General features: G+C 40.0%; 1 protein-coding gene across 6 annotated transcripts; it reads right to left on the bottom strand.

The window, feature by feature from the left end:
- Nucleotides 1–285: 285 nt before the first annotated feature.
- On the bottom strand, nucleotides 286–16,491 carry LOC108264477 (NLR family CARD domain-containing protein 3). Of its 6 annotated transcripts, none has more exons than XM_017466052.3 (12): nucleotides 16,402–16,491; nucleotides 15,411–15,591; nucleotides 14,626–14,707; nucleotides 13,142–13,246; nucleotides 12,907–12,993; nucleotides 11,948–12,052; nucleotides 11,351–11,405; nucleotides 10,179–10,251; nucleotides 8,168–9,965; nucleotides 7,594–7,767; nucleotides 3,638–3,808; nucleotides 286–3,059 (listed from the first exon to the last, which is right to left on the bottom strand). In XM_017466052.3, exons 3-12 carry the CDS (start codon nucleotides 14,652–14,654, stop codon nucleotides 3,053–3,055), a joined length of 2,604 nt encoding a protein of 867 aa, XP_017321541.1. In that variant the 5' UTR covers nucleotides 14,655–14,707; nucleotides 15,411–15,591; nucleotides 16,402–16,491; the 3' UTR covers nucleotides 286–3,052. The 6 variants fall into 6 exon arrangements, 5 of the variants coding, with proteins under 5 accessions (XP_017321541.1, XP_017321542.1, XP_017321543.1 ...); XM_017466053.3 differs by having other exon boundaries at nucleotides 14,626–14,683; XR_001812428.3 differs by lacking the exon at nucleotides 286–3,059 and adding an exon at nucleotides 4,480–4,611 and having other exon boundaries at nucleotides 3,685–3,808.
- Nucleotides 16,492–18,183: the final 1,692 nt, after the last annotated feature.

The raw sequence follows: 18,183 nt of genomic DNA, 5'->3' as shown, positions 1-18,183 counted from the left end.
ACTAATCCCTGCACTGCTCCCTGCCGTCAGCTAGGCATATTACAACCAATCCCTCACTTATAAACTTTCCTTTACACAACTTTCTCCCACATCGTTTTGATCACTCCTTGGTCTTCATAATGCTATGTAGTTGGGTATGTTATCTAACAAACTTGTATTTATTTATTTATTTACTAAATATTGAGATCACATGACTGTTTTACTATACACTAAAACACACCTGTGGCTCTAACATTTATTCTCCTTTCTCAAACACATGAAAAAAAAAAAACAGTGAAAAACATGTTTCAGGAGAAGAGTTTATTAGTTATTACACACACAAAAAAAGGGAATTTTACTTTACTGCTTCATGATACTGTGTGAAATGTTCCGGACATTTCAGAGTGTGTGTTTATTTAAAACAGCTGGCAAACAAATCCTAATCACTAGACAAAAAAAAAAAAAATCTAAACAGAGAACAGGCAGTGGGTCAGAGACAAAAAATCCCCCCAAAAGATAATACGCTAGGGTCACAACCAGAAACAAGACACATGAATAGAAGGATTGGTGTACACACACACACACACACACACACGAATGTGGTGGTTGTACACTCATAATGATACATCATATCATGCTTCCATATCAGTAAAAAATATATACAGACACATAACACACAGCACTGATATTGGAAATGGTGTAATTCAGAGCTTGTTTTAAAACCGTTTCATCTAAACCCACATATTACTTACAGCATACTGCACATCCAACTTCATCCTGAAGGAGCGGGACAGTGCAGTGGTACTGAGCACAGCAGAGACGTTCAGGAGTGTGTGTTAGAGCAGGAAAAACTGTGTGAAGTCCTACACATGGTGCTAAACACAGATCAAAGCTGGTAAGCTATATAAAAGGAACTTGCACATCTTGCACATCTTATATCGGCAGAACGCAAACTACATCACATCACACACTGAGTAACGTACGGTTATACAACACAGGAATATATCTGTACAGAATAGTCAATATCTTACGTTATCTTACGAATGATTATGAAAATGTCCACATCGTTATGAGATGTTAAGTCTACTCTTACAGACTGCTGTCCTGTGTAATATCTTATGTATTGTAGATGTATGTATTAGATGAGTAAATATTAATCAGATCTAGATAAATGGTAAATGGCTTTTATCCAAAGCGCTTTACACTGTGTCTCATTCACCCATTCACACACAAACACATACACAATGGTAACAGAGCTGCCATGCAAGGCGCTCACTTGCCATCGGGAGCAACTTGGGGTTCAGTGTCTTGCCCAAGGACACCACGGCATGTAGAGTCATCCGGGCCGGGAATCGAACCACCAACCCTACGGTTAGTGGACAACCCGCTCTACCACATGCGCCCCACATGAGATACGAGATAATAGATGTATATAATAATGAGAAAGATGAGATTCACCTTCACAGGTGCTTTATAAGTGCGCTATATACAGTAGCGTATGATAAACTGTAGTAATATAGTTATATGATATTGGTTTATGATTTTATACCAGAGTTTGGTGCTTATATATATATATATATATCTAATAATGATCCATTTCTGATGTTCACTCTTATTCTGAAAGCAAGCAGATTAAACTCTGAATTATATTTTGGTGGAAACTATTCAGTCTCTTTTATTCCTACACCTTTTCTATCATTTACTGCGCAGGACTAAAGAAATCAGGTCTGTTTACTTTCTGGATCCTCCAGATTCAATTCATTCGTCTCCAGAAACACGTCAGGACTCCATCAGACAGCTCAGAATATTCGTTTTTAAATCCACTAACCTGCTACTGCATTTCATTTCCATAAACCTGCTGTTCGAGCTTTGATCGACTCATCAGTACCTACAGCACGTTTCCGTCTGTTACTCTGTGTACGACAATCTGCACTTCCTGTCTCCTCACATGGACTCTCCTATCACACAGGACTCTACTAACTAACACCTGCAAGACCTTTCATTACAAATGTGATTTGAAAAACACTAAGATCTTCAACAACAAACCCACGTTTCACTATCGCTAACACTTACAGAACAAACAAGTTGTTATTAGAGTTTAACATGTGAGCTAATTTCACATATTTCATGTGTTTTTTTTCTCCACATAAAACAATATAAAACACATGAAGTGGAGTCTTTACCCATTATTGGGAACTGACCAGCATGGGGCTTTAGGCAGCCCCAACATCAAGTGCCCAACATCAGCTGCCCAACATCAGGCTTCTTCCCAAACTCAAGCTTCTGCCCAGGCATAGGATTTTAGCCCAGCTTCAGGCTTCAGCCCACCCTCAGGCATCTGTCCAATCAGGAGCTTCTGCCCAACCTCAGCCATCTGACCAACCAGATGATTCGGCCCATCCTCAGGCTTCTGCCTATGCTGAAGCATCTGACCAATCAGGTGCTTCTGCTCGACCTCAGACTTCTGCCCATACTCGAGCATCAGACCAACCATGATCAATTAGGAGCTCAGGCATATGACTAACCAGGAGCTTCTGCCCACCCTCAGCCATCTGCCCAACCTCTGTCTTCTGCCAAGCTTCTGGTTCTGACATCAGACTTTATTTCACTTGTGAGTTTTTTTCTGTAAGAGCTCCAACGTGACACTCGCTAACTAACAATCTACACGCTTTCAACATCAAAAGCAGTCCATTAACACTTTCCATTAATTTCATGAACCTAAAACTCTAACTCTCTAACCAGCAATAAACACACAAATCTTCTACAACCAACACGATCAGTAGCTAGGTTTCCAGCTGTACTATATTTATTATATTTCTGAGCTTCTTTATGAATCGGAAGATCTTCTGTCGACCTGGAAGCTAACAACAAACACCACGTAACACTTAAGTTTGCTTGATTAGCTAAAAAGGTGGGAAATGTAGCTATTGTTCTCATCCGCCAAGAAAAGCTGGCCATTACAAAGCAGGTGTTTCAGGAATGATGATGGATCTAAGAAAGTGTAACTGTGTGTGTTCTGTTAGCAGTTATCTCCACGAGACTTCATCCTTACACCAGGTCAGGTCTGAAGATCTCAGAGCCTGTAAGATAGAGAGAATTATTGGACATCCATATGCGCTATATCAATTTATACACACAGCACTGCTAAATCCTGGATTCTGATTGGTCAGAAAGTGTTGATTAGTTTTCTATAACAGCAGCTCTGACAATAGTGCAGGTTTATATTAATGTGCTTGTTCTAATACTTTATGGTTTCCATAGTAACAGCCCATTCACAGGGACTTGTATGGCGAATGCTCCACATAAACGGATTAAAAAATGCGTTTAATTATTGATATGGTGAAGTTTTCTGTACGGGAAAAAGGGAACTATTTATACCTGCTATAACATAAGTGAGATCAGGAACTAACTAGGTTCACTATAAAAGGTTATAAGTATGAAGCACCTATTAATAGATAAAAACTTATTGTTTGCAATCATTTGCTGTGGTATAAGTGGAATGAATCACTTGGGGGTGTGAAAATGAATCAGTTTCAGGGTTATAACAGTAACTCTGTGCAGCATGGGTCTGTGGGTCACATCACACCACCGTGGTGCTGATTGTCAATCATTAAGATTTGGGAAATGTTCTGTAGCAGTAAATCTATCAGTAACTCACTCCAACTTCTCCAGTGTGTACTTTTCATCCTCCTTTATATCAGAGAGCAGCTTCACCCCCTGTTCTCCTAAATCATTATCTCTCAGATCGAGCTCTCTCAGCCGTGAATTTGACCTCAGAGCCTCAGTAAGAGCCTCACAGCCTTCTTCTGTAATGTTACAGTTACGCAACCTGCAGGAGAAAAAGTCCACAAAGTCATGTCTTTGTTGTAGTATTTATCAGTATTTTTAGGTCTAAAACCACTGTGTGATTCTGTTTTAAATTTTAAATCACTGACCCCACAGCAAAAACTATTCAGGAAAATAATGAATGTGGAGTGATTATAAAAAGTGTACACACCCCTGTTAAAATGGCAGTTTTTTGCTAGGTAAAATTATTTTAAAAGATAAATTGTGTCAGAACCCCCCCCCCGCCCCTTTATGTGAAACTGCAGAGCATACAAAGAAAGTGAAAAATAATCAGAATTTTTTTACAAATTTTTTTTAGAAACTTTCAGTAACCTGGTTGCACAAGTGTGCACATCCCTAATCTAATACTTTGTTGAAGCACCTTTAGATATTATTATACCACTTCTTTTTAGGTAAGAGTACATCAGTGTGGCACATCTTGACTTGGCAATATTTTCTTTGTTTTAGTTGGATTTTTAGATGGATTCAGGTCTGGTCTCTGGCTAGGTCAATCAAAAACATTGAGCTTCTTTTGGTTAAGCCATTCCTTTGCTGGTTTGGATGTATGTTTTGGGTCAGTGTCTTGCTAAAAGGGAAAGTCCTTTTCATCGTCAGCTAACCAGCCGACACCTGAAGGATTTGCACTAAAATTGACCGGTATTTGGAGCTACTCACGATTCCCTCCCTTGATAAAAGCAACAGTTCAGGCTGAAGAAAAGCAGCCCTAAAGCATGACACTTCCACCACCATGCTTCACCGTGGGGATGCTGTTCTTTTGGTGATGTGCTTTATTTGCACCAAACATACCTGTTGGAATGATGAAATAATTTTACATTTCAGAATTGGTCTCATTAGAACGTAACACATTTTGCCACATGGTTTGGGGTGATTTATTTTGGCTTGGATGTTTTTTTGCGAGAAAGGGTCTAGCCACCCTACCCCACAGCCCAGACATGTGAAGAATATTAGAGATTGTTGTCACATACAGAGAGTAATCGGTACGTCAGATATTCCTGCAGCTCCTTTAAGCTTGCTGTAGGTCTCTTGGCAGCCTCCTTGGTATGTTTTTGTCCTGTACTTGTATAAATTTTGGAGGAATGTTCTGTTCTTGGTAATGTCAGTGTGGTGGTCCATTTTCTCCACTTGTTCTTGATGGCCTTTACAGTGTTCTATGTCATATCACAGCAAACCATTGACTACATTTCCCATCCTGCACTGCGACCTACAAACATGGCCGCCATGGACCACAATTCCCAGAACACTCACGTTCATTATAATCATGCACACATGCACCTAATCTCAAACACTGTACCAAGTGGTTGTACCCTATTCCTCAATTTGTTTCTCATTCTCGATTCTTGCCTCGCCTTGTTTATGCCCGTTTGCTGATCACCTGACCCATTGCCTTATTTTGACCACGGTACTGTCTCATGATTTTCATTTGTCTGCTTGCCTCTCTTTATTAAAAGCTCTTATCTGCACTCGCATTCGTCCTAACCTCCATTACATTAATTACATGACAGAATACTTCACCTCAACATGGAAGCAGCAAGAGAGCAAGGAACGCATCATGCTGTTATTTGTATACCAGCCTTTGAGTCCATGCGTTTTCCCCAGTGGTTTCCCCTGGAAGTACCAGCTTCCTTCGATGGCTTTGAGGTATCTCTGGAAAGTTATATGCTACAATGCCAGTTTTATTTCACCAGCCTGGAGGACCCCAAGCCCACAGAAAAGCAGTGGCTAGGATTCATGCCGTCATGACTCACTGGCCCAGCCAGTAGTTAAGCCGAGTTCCTGATTACTGGGGGGGACCGCGAGCTTAGCCAAGTAAGCTATCTGGTGAAACTTTTAGTTCATTTGTTCGGACGTCCAGGGTTCAAACTTGATCTGGAGAAAATGTTAGGAAGGCCCAGCCTAACGGATGAACCCTCTCTGACTTTCACCTCTTATTACAAGAAGGAACTGGCCGACAGGAGGGTCTCCACAGCTCAGCCCCAGGTCGACAGACGAGCGATGGAGGTAACACCAACCTGCAAGACCAAGGGCTGCCATAAAGAGGCCATTCTACAGTGTCCTACATGCAGGAAACTTGGGATCCATGGATCATATTTCTGCTCTCAGGAATATTTCAAGAGCAGCTGGCGTGCCCACAAAAGGCTCCACAAGAGAGCACCTGCAGAGCTCCAGCTGGAGGTCAACGTGGTGACCTCATCTCCAGAGCTCCAACCTGAGCCCCACAAGGTGGTCTCATCTGCCGAGCTGCAGCCAGAGGTCAATGTGGCGACCTCCTATCCAGAGCTCCAGCATGAGATCCATGAGATGGTCTCATCTACAGAGCTCATGCCAGGAGGTCAATGTGGCGACCTCATCTCCCGAGCTCCAACCTGAGAGTCACAAGATGGTCTCACCTGCAGAGCTGCAGCACGAGACCCACGAAGTAGTCTCATCTCCAGAGCTCCAACCTGAAACCCACAAAGTAGTCTCAGCTCCAGAGCCTCAGTCGGAGGCTCAGTCTGTGCTCTGCTGAGGACGTCGCTCCACACCAAGTCATGCCCCCATCTAAAGCTGACGAGACAACTTCCCTGGGTCTCGCCTAATGACCTTGGCAAACCAGCTCCATGTCTGCTCCTCGGCTCCTTGAGGAACCTGCTACTTGTTGGACAATGCCTGCATTGGAACCTGAGGGGCTGTGTGAACATTTTGCCCAGAGGGCCAGGACCGCCGGGGTAGGGAGTGTATTTTGCGGGGGGTTCTGTCATATCACAGCAAACCAGTGACTACATTTCCCATCCTGCATTGTGACCTATAAACATGGCCGCCATGGACCGCAATTCCCAGAACACTCACATTCATTCTAATCATGCACACCTGCAGCCAATCTCACACACAATCACACCACAGTTTAAAAGGACTTTCGAGGCATTCACTTTTTGCGAAGTATTGAGTGTTATCCCCGTACCAAGCATTTGTACCCTGTTCCTTGATCTTGTTTCTCGTTCTTGATTCTTGCCTTGCCTAGTTTATGCCGGTTTGCTGATCGCCTGACCCATTGCCTGTTTTTGACCACGCTATTGTCTCATTATTTGGATTTGTCTGCCTGCCTCTCTTTATTAAATGTTCTTATCTGCACTTGCATCTGTCCTAACCTCCATTACGTTAATTACGTGACAGTCTAAAGTACATCTAATGCTTTGGAAATTCTTTTATACCCCTCTCCTGATCAATACCTTTCAACAAGTGAGATACCATGCTTGCTTTGTAAGCTCTTTGCAGACCAGGGCTTCAGAAGTCAGATAAAACCCAAGAAGATGTGAAGACAATCCTATAGAAGCAGCTGATCTTTATTTGGGGTTAATCAGAATAATTTCATGATGATAGCTGTATGATAATTACTTTTGAACATGAGATTAAGTGTGATTGGTTCATTCTTAACACAACCACACCCTGAATTATAAAAGGGTGTGCACACTTATGGAACCTGGTTATTGTAGCTTTTTATTTTTCCTACTTTTTCCCTAAAATGGTTCTGGTTGGCACACTCACACACTATGGACAATTTAGAAATGCCAATCAGCATGTGTTTAGATTGGGCCAGGAAACCAGCGTACCCAGAGAAAATCATCCCAGACCCACAGGCAGGACCTAATGACAAGGTGTTTTTGCTTCAGCGGCCAGTTGCCCAAAAATAAAGTACATGCCCAAGTACATTTCTCTCCTACTTTTAATGCAAGGTCTTTTTCTCGCTCATTGTTTGATTTGATTTACACAATAAGAAAACCAAGATCTTACCTTAGGATCTCCAGTTTACAGTGTGGGCTCTTCAGCCCAGTAGAAAGCAGTTTGACTCCTGGATCCTGCAGTTTATTATCACTCAGGTCCAATTCTCTCAGACATGAATAGACTGAGCTGAGACCTTTTGCCAGACTTCTACAACTTTTCTTTGTTAGATTACCATTACACAACCTGTCGCAGGAAAAAAAAAAAAAAAAAAACACCACATGTCTTTAAGTATTTAAATTCAAACTCATCTAAAACTTGATTTTATAACATTTTTAAAATACTGAATAAGACTCTATATTGCTTAATGTCATTTTAAATAAAACATGCCTGCTCCTTTACATCATTACAAAAAAATGGATTCTATAAATATGTCGGTCCCTTTATCCTGTTGAAACATCACAGCTCAGTAATAAGAATAAGAATGATCCGGTCTAAAACCGAAAGACTTTGTGGTAAATTTGGACTAAAGAGCTATGTGTCTCGTTTGAATGACCGTAATAAGTTAAAAAAAACACTTGTCAGTATTGGAATCTAATGAAATTATTCTGTAATACAAATCACACAACATCCAGGAGAAACTTACAGAGCTTTTCTGGACCCTGCAACAACTTGGTGCAGTTTCATCAAACACTCATCTGATGCTGCATATTTCTGTAGGTTGAACTCTTCCAGCTCCTTTTCTGAGTTCGACAAGAAGAAAACCACAGCTGACCACTGAACTGGAGAAAGTCTGACTCCTTGGAGACAATAATTTGCTGTTTTATTCAAAAAGGTTTGGACTTCCTGTACCAGAGACTGGTCATTCAGTTCATTCAGACAATGGAACAGATTGATGGATCTGCATGTTGATGGATACTTCTTAATCTTCTCCTTGATGTATGTGGTTATTTCCCCGTTTGTGACAGCAGCATGTTTGCTCAGAGAGCTGCGTCCTGTCTCGGTCAGTTGGTCTTGTAAGAGAACTGAACTGGACTCCAGTGAGAGACCCGTAAGGAAGCGGAGGAAAAGGTCCAGATGTCCATTCTTATTCTGTAAGGCCTTGTCTACTGCTGCCTTTAGAAGGTCTAACAGTGTTGCCTTGCTGGAGAGGCCGAAGATTCCAGGGGTTTGTTGTTTTGAGAGATTTCCGTTGATACATGAGAGAAATGCATACACAGCAGCAAGATGCTCCTGAACACTCAGATGCACAAAGCTGTACACCTTCCCCAGATGTGAAATGACTTCCTCGATAAAGATCTGAGTACAAACTCCTGAGTACACCGTGGCCTCTTGGACATCAATTCCACACTCAATGATGTCTTCCTCGTAGAAGATCAGGTTTCCTTTCTCCAGCTGCTGGAATGCCAGCTTTCCCAGTTTTAGTACAATGTCTTTAATCTCTCCAGGATCCATTTCAGGTTTTTTGTACTTTAGGGATCTACGCTTGATCTGTAAGATCAGGAAATGTGTGAACATTTGAGTCAGGGTCTTGGGGACCTCTCCAGTTTCTGCTTCACTGAACATTCCCTCGAGAACAGTCGCTGCAATCCAACAGAAGACTGGCATGTGGCACATAATGTAAAGACTTCGTGATGACTTCAGGTGTGTGATGATTTTATCAGCCAGGGTTTGATCACTGATTCTTTTTCTGAAATACTCGTCTTTCTGAGGGTCATTGAAACCTCGTACCGCTGTTACTCTGTCAATATAAACAGGAGGAATCTGACCGGAGGCTGCCGGCCGAGATGTTATCCAGAGGAATGCAGATGGAAGAAGACTCCTGTTAATAAGGTTTGTTAAGAGTACGTCTACTGAAGCTGACTCTGTTAGATCTGTCAACCTTTTGCTGCTTAGGAAATCGAGAGAAAAACGAGACTCATCCAGTCCATCAAAGATGAACATGATTCTGTAGTGATTATAGTCTAGTTTAAGTTCTTTGGTTTCTGGGAAGAAACAATGGAGAAGTTCCAACAAACTGAGATTTTCTTTCTTCTTAAAATTCAACTCCCTAAAGTTAAATGGAAAAATTAAATCCAAATCCTGATTTGCTTTTCCTTCAGCCCAGTCCAGAACAAACTTCTGCACAGACACTGTTTTCCCAATTCCAGCAATGCCTTCTGTTAGCACAGTTCTGATGGGTTTCTCATCTCCAGGTAAGGGTTTAAATATGTCATTACAATTGATGGATTCCTCTGTTATTAGTCTCCTGTATGCCTGTTCAAAATGTCTGACCTCATGTTCATCATTGACGTGTCCAAACCCATATTCTGATGTAATACACATTTCTGTGTAAATCTCATTCAGAAGTCTTGAGTTTCCATACAGTGAGATTCCCTCATTAATCATCTGAAACCTCTTCTGCAGTTTGGATTTGAATATTTTCTTCCTCACAGGGTCTGGTTCTGAAGACACAAAGAAAACAATACCAAATTCGTCTTTTGTTAGTGTTTTAGAATTGCTAACGTAGAATTTTAGAGTCTAGAGTACAGAAGTTTAGAATCGTCTCTAGATGATAACAGAGAAATTACAACTATGTACTTATTAAAGAACAAAAACTACAAACCTGATGCAATGTTCTGTTTTTTTCAGCACATACATGATGCTCTGTAACTCACCTCTGGAACTGCTTTGATGAACTTTGTCCTCTGTCACTCTAATATAGTCCGCTGGATATTCTGGACTCAGAGGCTAAATTGAAATACTTAATCAATTAACCAAATTAATTAACTAAATTAATGCATTGATTTATGTCAAAAACTTAACACTGACCAACAAGGACATGAAGGAAGAAACTTTGACAAGACCTGAAGAGTGAAAGGATAGCATTAGGAAACAAAGGAGGGCCATAACAAAGTGCATCCAGGGCAAAGGCTTACTGCAAACCTCCTAGTACAAGGTAAAGGGCTAGAGGAACAGGAACAGAGCTGGAATAGGAGTGCCTGAAGAAAAGGAACTGCAATGCTAGAGGCTTGAAGAGTAGGTGGACTCAGAAACATCAGGAAGACAGGAAGGCAAATTAGAAACACCCTATAAATCCTGACATAACGGCCTCCAAATATCTAGGTATGTTAACGTCCTCAGAAACTAGCAGTATCTTGGCAAACATATAAAGATTGATGTTTCCACGACCACAGATGGTGTACAACCTCTGATACCAAGTCTCATTTGGATTTGAAGCCCTGTAGGAAATCACCAAACACTGGGACTTCTCACTGGGAACTCCTCAAATAACTTTAGGGGAAAATCTAAAAGAAACCTTTGAAGGGGAAATTCAAGAAAGGGCTCTACTCAAGATTCTAGGAGAAACAGCCTTGGTTGTACTTGGTAGGAGATACTTGAAGTGAATAAACACAGGAATAGACTGCAGTAAGCAATGTGAAAGGGTTCAAGAATGTAATAAAACGATGGTTTAAAGCTCTTAAGAGGGGCCAAGGTTCAAAAGAATTCAGGAGCAGCAAAACAGGACAGGAAGCAATAGCCTACATACTAGTGGACAGCAACAAAAATATTGGACCAGTTGGTTCTCCAGGAAGAGTAAAAAGAAGAGGTAAAGATGTCATGTGATTCATGGCAATGGGAAGCTGACACTCGCTGAGCGATGCAATGTCTGGAGAAGGTAGTTCTCAGAAAGTAATTGGGAGAAAAATCCACTATATACATAAAATAAAGATTAAACTGAACGAGGAATCCAAAATATACATGAAGAGATCTAGAGAAGTTAGAGCTAGCATGGGCCTCAGCAACAATAGTACCTAAATTCTCATAAACACACATGGTAAATACATACCTGGAGTTCAGTATCCAACTGCCCCACTGGAGGATTTGATATGCCATGTTTGTCTCTTTAATTAAAGAAAACATTAACTTAGTCAAGGAATAATCAACTATCATAAGTAAATATTCACTTGTATTTACTTGAATAGTCTTTTACATTTAATTACCAGATTTTAATTACTTGTGCTATAAACATAAATACTGGAATCAAAATAAATCATGAACTCTCAGTGAGACAAACAATTGCTTTAATAGTCTAATGACATAACTGTATTCATGTAGAGTAAAATTTTATTGCAGTCCAGTTTAAAAACTAGAGTGCAATGTTAGTATATAAAAGTCCTCATTCCTCAACTTTTCTCTATAAATGGCTCTGCCTGTTAAAATGCTACTAGAAAACCCATTGACCTGGTCACTCGTCATAGATACCACTCTGGGTTCAGGTGACTCTGAGCTCTATTGCTGAATCAGACGAAATACATAAACCAGTTTTATTTAGCAACAGCGGATCTTCTTTGTAATTGTGGTCAAATTAGAGCTCCTTTCCACAATAAATCTTATTATAAAACTGGAGTGTAGTGTAAGTGTATAAAACTGAGACATTACTTACCTTTCTTTATCCTCCTTTTGAAGGTTTAATGGCATACCCATTGACTGGTCACTCTTCATAGACACAACGCTGGGCTCAGGTGAGTCAGATCTTTCTTTCTGACATCTAATTTAAAAAAAAGAATATGTACTGTAAGTATACACTAAAATGTATATTCTGTTTTTACACAATAGTTTCAAAGTGAAAACTACCACAGATTTCTTCATGTTGCAGTTCCCATGGCTACAAGTGGCATGTGCTTGAATTGGGTCCTGTCTCTGCCCCGTTTCATCGTTTGTTTGTTACCTGGTTGTATCCAGCTGTTTTGTATTAGTTCTTGATTACTTTGTTTATGTATATCCTGTTATATCTCTAAACCTTTGCGAAGTCTTTTAATGCCTTTGTATCTTTAAGCCTGAACCATTTCCAGGTTCCTGTTTTTTTATTCTTGATTGCCCATAAAAATGTAACGCTGAGTGTACACACATGAGTTCCTACCTTCATGAACTGCACTTTATAGAAAGCATTGCGGTGTTATTGATGGAGTCAAGAAATTACAACTTTCGCCATTCTGAACAGCTGCTTCGCCATCCGTGAACCCTGCGCCAAGATCTCGCACCCCAGATTTCAAGTCCAGTAACCTGAGCCCCACCTCTTTTCCTTATATTTCTGCACAACTTTATGTATTTTCTACTGACATGCCTCTTGGATAGTCCTGCATCATACAATGAGAGGGTTAGGCTGATGCTATTTTGGCTTACTGACAAAACTCATGAGTGGACTAGAGGACTTGGTTATGAAAGAGCAGAAAAGTCTTGTCACCAGCATATAGGGCGGAGCTTTTCAGATTCTAAATCCATAACCTGGGCAGGCAAGGTACCCTTCACGTAAGCCCTCTTGAGTTAAATTTTTTAAATGAACAAACAATGCAACGTTAGGGCAATGTTAGTATTTAAAATTGCTTGTGCGACATTCCTTACTTTTTCTTTTTAGACGTCTCTGCCTGTTCAAATGGAGGATCCACTGACTTTCTCTTCCTAGATCCAACACTCTTTCCTTTAATCAGACTAAATACATAAACCAGTGTTCAGTCAGCAATAGTGATTCTTTTTTTTGTAAAATAAAAGAAAATACTATAGGGTAGTATTGTTCTTAAAATAAACCTTATTATGAAACTGGAATGTAGTGTAAACTTGTCTATGAAACATTACTTACCTTTCTTTCTCGTTCTGTCGAAGGTTTAATGGCATACCCATTGACTGGTCACTCTTCATAGACACAACACTGGGCTCAGGTGAGCCAGATCTTTCTTTCTGACATCTAATTAAAGAACAATATGTACTGTAAGTGTATATTTATTTTACATAGCAGTTCCACTGTGTTGCAGTGTTGCACTGTGAGAAATGTCACACATTTTTTCTTTGCAATGTGCTTTCCATGCATGTGCTTGAATTTGTTTCTGTTTCTGTTTCTGATTTGGACTTGTCTTCTGGGTTCCATCATTTTGTCACACCAATGCCGGAATCCACCAGAAAATCCACTTCCCTGAATCCACCACATCCTACACACATGGCAACCACAGACTACAATCCTCAAGACCTCACTCTCCCGGCACGTTCACACTCCCCTGAATATTAAATCAATGTTTTCAACCACACACTCACTCTATATATACATATATATATGAAGTAACACACTGTGCGCTTACCTGAACTTACCTAGCCTTTTGATTCAGTGACTGATATTCTGGTTTTTAATCTTGCCATGTTTCTTCATGTTTCAAGCGCCTGAACACATTTACAGTGATGATACAGCACAAACACCAGTACAGTTCTCTCTGCATGCCCACTAGATTGAATGTTTGTACTGCCCAGCCTGAGGAGCAAGCTTATTACCTGGGTGCAAACGACTCCAGTCAGTGTGCATCCCAGCACATAGAGAACATATCACCTGTTAAAGGCAAAGTACTGGTGGCCCAACATGATCTCTGAGATTGACAAATTTATCTTGTCATGCACTGCTTGACTGCTCCTTCAAACTAGTCTTTACTCATGTGTTTCACTATCATTCACATGTGAATCCCTGAGGTCATTGTGAGTATCGAGGCACTCACTTCACCTCCAGGTCTGGTCTAGCTTCATGGGAAATCTGGGAGTCTTGCTAAGCCTCACATCTTGCTACCATACACAGGCCAATGGACACATTTGTTTGTTACCTGATTGTACCCAGCTGTTGTGTATCAGTTCTAAATTATTTTGTTCATGTATGTATCTTGTTGTCTCTGTAAATCCTTGCAAATAAAGATAGCCTGAAAGGATATCAGCTCGATGCTCATTAAAACTGATCTAGGGTCAGATTTACCATGCTTAAACAGCTGGACTGATTCTAAATCCATAATCCCAGCAGGCAGGGTGCACTGCAAGTATTATCTTTCAGTTAAATATTAAAAATGAACAAACTAAACTAAAACTGAACAGTAGATAATAAAAAATCATATTAAAATTGAGTATAGAAGAGCAAAACGCCTACCATTACCTGGTAGCCAGTGTATAACATTACACTTCATAACACTTCCCAAAATAATAATGATAACAAGCAGAACTCAACAGCAACAATAACCCCTTGTTCTTGCAATAATGAGATTCTCATATGGACAGACAACAAAAAAAAACATAATACCTAATAATTAAATGGCTCACCTCTCATCTTTATCATCAGATGAACTCATTTTCAAAGGGTTGTGATGTTTTCTTGAAGCTATGCTCAAGAATAAATGTAGACCTACAATCACATATATAATCACATTTGAAAAATGGTAATAAGGTACATATTTACCCACATTTGTAGTAAATCCTGACAGAAAAGTTATCTGGTGATCTGCAGAAAATCTGTAATCAATGATTGCTCATCATGTTTGAGTCTGTCCAGTGTTTCCTACTTACTGACTTTGTTGCTGTATCTGGTGACTTTTTAGACCCCTTTGAACTGAGAGCCATTTTGGGCAGACTGTAGTGACTGTCCTGCACACGGCTCATGTCACAGCTACTGCTTATACACGCTTAAGAGAGCAGATTTGCTTCACTCACCACCTGCGTGTAAAGCCTGTGACCAATCCCTGATCATCATTGTTCCCAACAACCAATTCCTGATCATTATTGTTCTCAATGACCAATCAGTGATCAACAATGTTCCCAATGATTAATCACTGATCACCATTGGTCCCACAGCCAATCAGTGATCAATTCCCAACAACTAATCACTGATCAACACCGTTATCACTGATCACTATTGCTTCCAGTCCCTTTTGAATATTCACCATTGTACCCACTGTTGTGGATTTTGGGTTTGCACACACACGCGCACACACACATTCTAGTTTTTTCCTTATAGATCAAAAGAGGAATATGCACAGATAGAACAGAACTTCAACTTTCATTTCATCATATTTACATCTAGACGTGTTAAACAACTTAAAACAAGGTACCTTCAGTCTCCTATTCGGGAAGTGAAATGTTGAACTGGGTGAAGGTCTGGTGATTGATGTGGACAGTCTAAAACCTTCCACTTTTTCCCCCTGAAGAAGTCCTTTGTTGTGTTGGCAGTGTTTTTCGTCTCGCTCCACGATGAAGGTCCTCCCCAATACATCGGATGCATTTCTCTGTAAACTGGAAGACCGATTGTTTCTGTAAACTTCTGAATTCATTCCGCTGCTACCATCATGAGTTCCATCATCAATAAAGATCAGTGAACCTGTTCCAGAAGCAGCCATGCACGCCCATGCCATAACACTACCAACATCATGCATGACTGATGAGCTTGTATGTTTTAGATCATGAGCAGATCCTTTCTTTCTCCACACTTTGGCTGATCTGAATCCTGATCTATCGTCTCATATTCATCTTCTGATGTCAAACCCAAACCTCTTCAATGTATGGCGAAATCAATAGACTTGACCTTGTCGTTCCAATACTTTCAGAGGCGGTTGTGTATATCTTTGTACCTAACAAGCATGCAACATATATTGCTTAATAATTCCGGATACACTACTGCACTGGGTGGGTAATGCTGTGCTGAAACCGAAAGAAGCACGAGGCTTCATGTGAGGCATTGATGATGTTAGATGACTTTTATAAGTACCAGTATTAGTATCACCAACACTATACCTCTACAAGACTAAACCGATTATTGAACGGATATGAGTTATTTATACTCGAAGTATATTCGGAGAAAACTCTGAATCTGAATGGAACTTTACAGCAGCTCGGTTTCACTAAAAAAACTGTTAGAAACTGTAAACAAGGAACAGCTCGCGCACTCAAAACAACCACGCGCCATTTTGAAAGCTGTTACTCGCTAATAAAACAAGAAAAAGTCCAGGTTTCTCTCTCTGTGTGTGTGTGTTTTAGCCTGTCAGAAACACAGATTAATTTTAAGATAGTTACCAAAACCCATATGTATAATGTTACAGGACTTACCGTGTTGTTTTTCAAACAGCCTCCGCACTTTCGTTCTGTTTCACTTTGTTCAGATCTGTTATTCCCCCTCGGTGACATGTCACGTGACACGACCCCGCCCCCACCCACCCCATATATGGAAGGAGACCAGATATAATGATTATCTATATTCTATATAAAATCTATCTATATATAACCTAATCTATAATCTGTTTTTGATAGATAGATAGATAGATAGATAGATAGATTTTGTTTGCTTTTGTTTTTGTAGCCTACTTATTTAAAACTTACTTTTCATAACTTCTATGATTTTTAAAAATAACTTTTATAACTTTTATAAGACTATATAACGGACAGGTCTGGAACATGAATTATCTTTTTGATTGATAAAGAAAGGGTGATCTTGAAAATTTATCTTGTTTCTGGACACTATAGCTACTTCTAACAAGAGAACTAGGCTGTAATAACCTATACTATTGTACATGTAAAACATGTTGCGTTCCATTCGTCTCGCTTTCTAAAAACATTTGCATACGAATTATGTAAATTGGGACGAAGGGCGTGTCTCGTTATGCATGATGTTAAATCAATCAGCGGGACACCTGCGCTTGCTTCCTTTTACATTCACACCCGTGTCTGCACTGATGGCTAGATGAAAGGCTGCTAAGCTCCGCCTCTCCAAAGCAAAAAGGAAACACAGAGGGAGAGGGAATGCGGGGTTTTTTATTTATGCACATTTTATTTGAAAACAATAAAATTCACCTAGTACCCCAATGATGCCCTGTCTGTGTTTTTCTTGAAAACAATTCACCCCCTTCCGAACTCTCTGTTGATAACCACTGATCTACAGGAGACAATGAATACTGGACTGTAGTGCAGTGGTTCTCAAACTTTTTCAGCATGAGGCCCCCTGTCTGTAGGGTGCATCCCTTTGTGGTCTCCCCAGAGTCATCAAACTTTTATAATTTAGTACTTCTGTATGAACTTTCTCAGATAAGAGACTCCGTCCTGTATTTAAAAGCTTATCCATGTTATATAGTCTTAGGTATTATCAGCGTGTGATTAATAGTACACAAGTATATCAGCTGATGTCACTGTTTGTTGTGTGTCTTAGTGTGCTGTCTATAATTGATTTAATTTATTAATATTTTAAAAATCTTATGTACATCATAGTTCAAAAGTTCACAATCTTGACTTACATACAGGTAAAATAATAATAAAAAAATGTTTAAAAGAAACATATTTACTATTAACTTTATACATTTTAAAAAATGTTATTACTATTTATAATCACTGTCAGGGAATTACTTCATAAATCGCTGAGACAGTTTAGTCTTTAACCCTGTGTTGTGCAAAGGAAAAGCGAGCATACCCTTATACTGTTTCTCTGACTAATCCCCAAGTGTGCAGGTTTGATTTTAACATTGGTGGGGATACAAAAGAAGTCTGCAGAGATACCCCCAGCCCCCGAAAAAAGCTGAGGATTTTGAAACCAGTGATCTGTAAATATGTGCTTAATAGACCCCTTAGTATACCAGTGCAACCTCAATGTAATGCAAAACACATTTACTCTTATAATCATGTTGTTACAGGCCTAGGGCTCACCTGTGACCCTGCCTCTCCACCTGCCTCTCTTCCTGCTCTATCTGAGCTACTACCTGGCAGTACTGCTTCTGTACCTGCCTGACAAAATAACACATTGACGCGTGCCATATGAACATTGAGGAGAAACATGTATGGCTCATTTAAGTCTTATTATTACTATTATTGTTGACTCTACATGTTAGCAATTGCTAAAATATT

Source organism: Ictalurus punctatus, chromosome 4 (assembly GCF_001660625.3).
Source record: "Ictalurus punctatus breed USDA103 chromosome 4, Coco_2.0, whole genome shotgun sequence".
Classification (NCBI taxonomy): domain Eukaryota; kingdom Metazoa; phylum Chordata; class Actinopteri; order Siluriformes; family Ictaluridae; genus Ictalurus; species Ictalurus punctatus.
The sequence above is the reverse complement of the archived record's forward strand: the minus strand, read 5'-3'. Positions and strand labels throughout refer to the sequence as shown.

What these genes read in the sequence shown, in the direction of transcription:
- LOC108264477 (XM_017466052.3), bottom strand. Translation starts at nt 14,654, where the DNA reads ATGAGTTCATCTGATGATAAAGATGAGAG. An exon ending in TCTGATGATAAAGATGAGAG is followed by an intron (nt 13,247 to 14,625) that starts GTGAGCCATTTA and finishes TTCTTTAATTAG; the next exon opens with ATGTCAGAAAGAAAGATCTG. An exon ending in TGTAAACTGGAGATCCTAAG is followed by an intron (nt 3,809 to 7,593) that starts GTAAGATCTTGG and finishes TTTCTCCTGCAG; the next exon opens with GTTGCGTAACTGTAACATTA.